Source organism: Montipora foliosa, chromosome 8 (genome assembly GCF_036669935.1).
Source record: "Montipora foliosa isolate CH-2021 chromosome 8, ASM3666993v2, whole genome shotgun sequence".
Lineage (NCBI taxonomy): Eukaryota > Metazoa > Cnidaria > Anthozoa > Scleractinia > Acroporidae > Montipora > Montipora foliosa.
The window spans coordinates 48374313-48379395 of NC_090876.1; the positions used below are offsets into that span (position 1 = coordinate 48374313).

Genomic DNA, 5083 nt, shown 5'->3' on the forward strand with positions numbered 1-5083 from the left:
TTTGCTGTTTGATACTTGACATTTTATAATTAAGTGAAGTACGATCGCCTGGGTGAGTTTAGTCCTGGGGACTGTTTAGGACGACGCTGACTGACGGTTTCGACAACCTGGGTTCCTTCTGCAGGTACCGGAGCAGAGATAAGGTAAAACAAAAGAAACAAAAGACAGAAAACATAACAACTCCAAATAAAGACTAATCCTAAGTGATCATGACCAAAAATACAATGCTTTCCTGTACCTGCAAAAAGACCCACAACCTGGGCGGAAGGGATTTTAAGGCATAAAACTCGACAATTAATGTGCCTTTTCTCTTAGTTGAAATTCCTATCAATAATTTTTCTATTTCTGAAGTAACCAAGCTCGAACGTGAATATTAATCTTTCATCTCTTTACATGTAATACAATTTTGACTGGCAATACTTCTTTTGATTCTATGCATCAGTAAGGTACCCGTTGTACCCCCACCCCTCCCCCCCCAAAAAAAAAAATCTGCATAGGCATTGTTTTCGACTTCTCTTGGGACAAAGAGGAATTGCAAACAATGGTTATGCAGAAATCTTGGGGGGTAATAGAGGTGTATTATGGGATTGTGAAAGTAGTGAATAAGGCTGCCGCCTCGTTAGCCTCGCCTAGACTCGTTGGCAATTATATAATTATGCACATTAAATTGATTCTCTTTAATTAGAACGACCACTTTGAAGACCATTTAGAATCGAACTTACTAGTACTAGTAATCAGTAGTTGACCCCACAGCTGTCCCCACCAGTTACGTCCTCATAAAAGTAAAAAGTAAAGTGGTGCATTTATATAGCGCCTTTATCACAAGTTTCAAAGGCGCTTTACAATGATCAATTTACCCCCAGCGGACTGGAAGCATGTACAGGCGCAAATTGCAGCCGCTTCTAAGCAGTCCATGCATGCTGGTACTCATTTTACCGACCTCGGAAGGATGGAAAGCTGAGTGAACTACAGCGGGAAAGAAGGTCGCCAAATATTCCAGTCTCGGCAGAACCGGGAATGGAACCCGGGACCTTAGGGTTGGAAGGCAGAGATCTTACAACTGCGCCAACCCCTCCGCTACTCATGAAATTAGATGCATGCCCAATTTTGATATACTACCTTAATTGTCCCGTTCACTCGTAAGCATTTGCTAAGCAACAAATTAAGTGCTCGAGCGCAGCTGCTTAAAATTTTCTTGAGGAGCAAAGCTTGGGGACCAGCTTGCGATGTTTATTTCTTGACACGCACGCGCACGAGAGATGTTGAAGTGGGGAAGAAGGAGAAGGGGACACTTTGAGGCATATATCAAAATCCGCCTGCCTATAATTACCGAACGTGCGTTTCCACACATACCTACAGTCCCGGACAAAATTGTTGAAACACTTTACAATACCTTGCCCTCCCACAATGTTGTTTTGGCAAATGGGCTCAGAAACTCGAGTTAAAACAACATTGTGAGGGGAGAGTGTGCTGCGAAAGCTTCAGATCTGTGTAGTCGTGTACTGTTCCAACGAATTTTGTCACAGACTGTAGGTGTCTCTGCTGCAAAAAACCGAAAAGGTTTCTTTGTGAAACAGAATCAAAGGTGCCTGCACGATATCAAGCTCTTAAGGACGGTGCCTACTATTGTTATTGCGCATACGTTCTGCGCATCTCGAGATACTCGAATTTTCTATGGGTGGTCTTTACTAATACAAGGATATTTTTGCATGGTTCAAAAGTATGCGGAGAAATCAGAACGTAGCAAGTGATCTTGGTATCCAAAAGGAAAATTGGGGGTAACCAAGCATTTTTCAGAGATAATTAAGCTTCAATTTGTAAAAGAACGCCATACATTGCTTTATATTTTAAAGCTTTTTACAAACATTTTGATTAATTATCTTCGAAAAATGCGTGGTTACCCTCAATTTTCTTTTTGAATTTAATTAAATAACACTTGTTAAGATCTGCTTTTCCCGCATATTCAGTAAACCGCGCAAAAATACCTTTGAATTAGTAGGCACCGTCCTTAAAGGGATTCAACAAAACCTGTGAAAAAGATCGTTTTGCTTTAAGTCAGCTACGACTGACAAAATTAGTATTTTTCTTTTTGTTTGTTAAACAATTTTTGTTTCTCCTACAGAAATTGTCTCCCATAACTACCTATTACCATGAAAAAAACAATCAACAGTAACTTTAAATGTCCTACGCCCTGAGCTTAGGAAAGACTCGAAAACTTAACATGTAATTTATTTACAACTGGTATTGAGATTTCCCCAACCAGGCCGCAAGACAAAACAAAAGATTCCTTGGAACAAAGTTGCATGCACGTATGTCATGAGTAAGCAAAATTTAATTGTGGGCGTTTGCAGATGAAGCGTCATCGATAGCGCTACTAATGTTGACAATCAAACTATATATGCGATACTACATCAGTTTTCATATACGCTCGGACTATACATAATCATGATTATGCCTTTTCGGGATTTTGCGGGCAAACCCCTGCGAAGGCAAAGATTGTTTTAAAAACGTACAGCTCCAAAACGTAAACCAAACACGCCTCGTAAAATCGTGATCAATATACAGTGTACGTGGATGGTCCTAAAAAGATGTATAATTAACTAAAAATATCGATTAATATGGCCAAAGTGATTAAAATTTCAGTGTTATCATGTGCACCACTTATGATACAATCTGTCTCTGAATATTAGAAACGAGAAACAACGGATTATGTGCTTCATCTTATCAAATAGTGCTCTCATAAAAAAATTAGCCCTTTGAAAAAAGTCTCATCGATTCTTCAGGAAAGTTTCTGACGCGGCCAGTTTTGGCCTAACCAGTTCCTTCGTGGTTTTACACGGAAAACCATAAAGAAATGGTTGGCTTGGAATTCCTGAAGCGCAAAAAGCGTAATTTTCCCATGACTGTTTCGTGGCAGACGTCTTCCGGACTGAGAAGACAAAGGAAATTTGAGTCATTATGGAAAAAAGGGTCGTTAAGAGTCAAAGTTGAAAACCAGTGTCCCCCTTCGTTTCAAGCGAAGGATGTTGCGGAGAAAAGGTAATACCATTTGCCACAGGGCCTTGAAGGTTGAAACTAACGACAAAATAAACCAAAGTACCTGGTGTAAAGTCCCTTTGCGCTTTGCCTATTTCTGCGTTCTTTCCAACATACAGCTCCAGATTTCCTTGAACCAATTCAATGTAAAGATGAGACTTCTCACGGCCCGACGATGGCTTAATTCTAATTCTTCCTTTGCACTCCAACAATTTTTTCCTGACATCTACTTGCCAAAAGCGACCAACGTTGTCAGGGCTGAACTCGGTTTCCCCGCGGAACAACGCGTGTCGACTGATAAGGCGAGTCATGCCCTTCCCTTCCTTGCCTATAAAGTGAGTGGCGTAGAAACATCGTAAATGATTTTGAGATTTCTCCCTGCACTTCTCCAAGGCTTGTGTATATTTTGGCATATATTCCAGAGAATTTCCATCCAGAATCTGAAGAAAGCAAATTGCCATCTGGTAAAAGTCTGGTAGACAATTATGACTTGCAGACACCAACCATTTCTCACATACATGAAAACCTTGCTCAAGACTATAGCATCGTGGTCCAGTCACAAGCATGCAGACTTTTAAAAGATGCTGACCTAGGCGGTACTCGTGTTCTTTCAAGACAAGGTCTTCGAGGAGGCTTAGCAAATACACGAGATTTTCCTTGTTTAAGCTGTCGATTGACTTGCTACTCAAAATGAAATGAGCCTGAAGCCGTTTAAGTTCCAGTTGGGACGATTCACGGAAGTACTTTGTGGTGCAAATTGCTTTGCAAGCTTGAACTATGTCTTCGTTAGCTTTGCGTCTTCCAAGGGGAACATATCGTTTTGAAAACATCGCCATCAAGGACAGTCTTAAATGATCGCACAATCGTTTTGTTTCAGCCGGATCCACAAGGTGTGCAACACTTTGGACAATACCATCAACAATGTCTAGAAGATAAAAGGAGTCACTTATGCATGTCCTAAAAAAGGGTGGTGACTTATTTGTCACAAATTCCAAGGTCTCCTCAGTGTCACTATTGCAGACCTCATTCATGATCCATTTTAAGCACACGAGCCAAACTTCTACCTCACCAATCAAAGGATGAGGATAAGTTGGGGGAAAATTCCGTGCCTCCCGATGTGCCTCGAGGACTTTGCTGGCCACGGCTTCAAGACAAGCTAAATCTGCAACCTTGCCAAAATAGATCAAGTGCTTCATTTCGAAGTAAAGAACAACACCCTTCGTATGGCATATATTCTTGTAACCGGACTTTGTCGCGGATCCATGAACTTCAAGGGCACGTTGAATAAGTTCTTTTGCCTTCGGAAACGACGGGGGCTCCTTCCTGGCGCAAAACCGTGCAGCATTTGCATAGATCACGGAATCGTTTAGATTCTCGGCTGCTTTGCAAAATATTTCGGTGGCTCGATCTGAATCAATTTCCTTCAGCTCTTCAAACAGAATAGAAAACTTGAATTTCTCCGTTTCCCCTTTTTTGTTGTAGACAAAGAGTTCGAAGAGGAGGGGAAGCAAAGGCTCTTGTTGGTAGATTGGGAAGTGGATAAATTTCTCCACTATGGCAAACAAATCAATTTTTTGAAGTTGATACACTCTCTTTAGTATGAGGTCTGCGACTAGTGGGTGTTGAAAAGTGTAACTTTCAGGCGGGTTTTCCTTCTCCAAACGCCTTGGTTTTGCGGGTATCATTAAATTCATCAAATACTCTGTGAACAGTTGCTTGATGTCACTGTAAGTGGCACGTCTAGTCGTCTCTTGCAAGCGGATGAACGGTTTGAAAATTTCATACAGAAGTAGCGCTGGTGTTGGAAGATTAGTGTACTTCTGTAGGAACGCCACAACTACAGCAATTTCTTGTTGAATACCACCAAGTTCATTGAATGTATCTTCAATGATCGTCTCAAGCTTAGGGCGAAACTCTTCCATCATGGCAAGAAGAGGAAAGTGAAATACCCTACAAGGACCAGACAATGCGGTTTTCTTTCCTATTGATTCATCGATGGTGTCAATGTACTCCTTGTACTTCGATTTAAATTCACGTAGATCATTGA

The 5083-nt window shown here is 41.1% G+C and overlaps 1 protein-coding gene across 2 annotated transcripts in view; it reads right to left on the reverse strand.

Moving 5' to 3' along the window:
- Positions 1-582: 582 nt before the first annotated feature.
- LOC137968923 (sterile alpha motif domain-containing protein 9-like) overlaps positions 583-5083 on the reverse strand; it is an 11626-nt gene continuing 7125 nt past the window's right edge. The window contains exons 4-5 of one of the 2 annotated variants that reach the window (XM_068815388.1): positions 3101-5083; positions 583-1542 (exon numbers count right to left, since the gene is read on the reverse strand). The exon at positions 3101-5083 is cut by the window's right edge and continues 1548 nt beyond it. In XM_068815388.1, the coding sequence (XP_068671489.1) occupies positions 1442-1542; positions 3101-5083 (2084 nt within the window). In that variant the 3' untranslated portion in view covers positions 583-1441. Of the gene's footprint in view, positions 1543-1562 lie in introns of those variants that run through there. The other variant, XM_068815387.1, reaches the window with a different exon arrangement.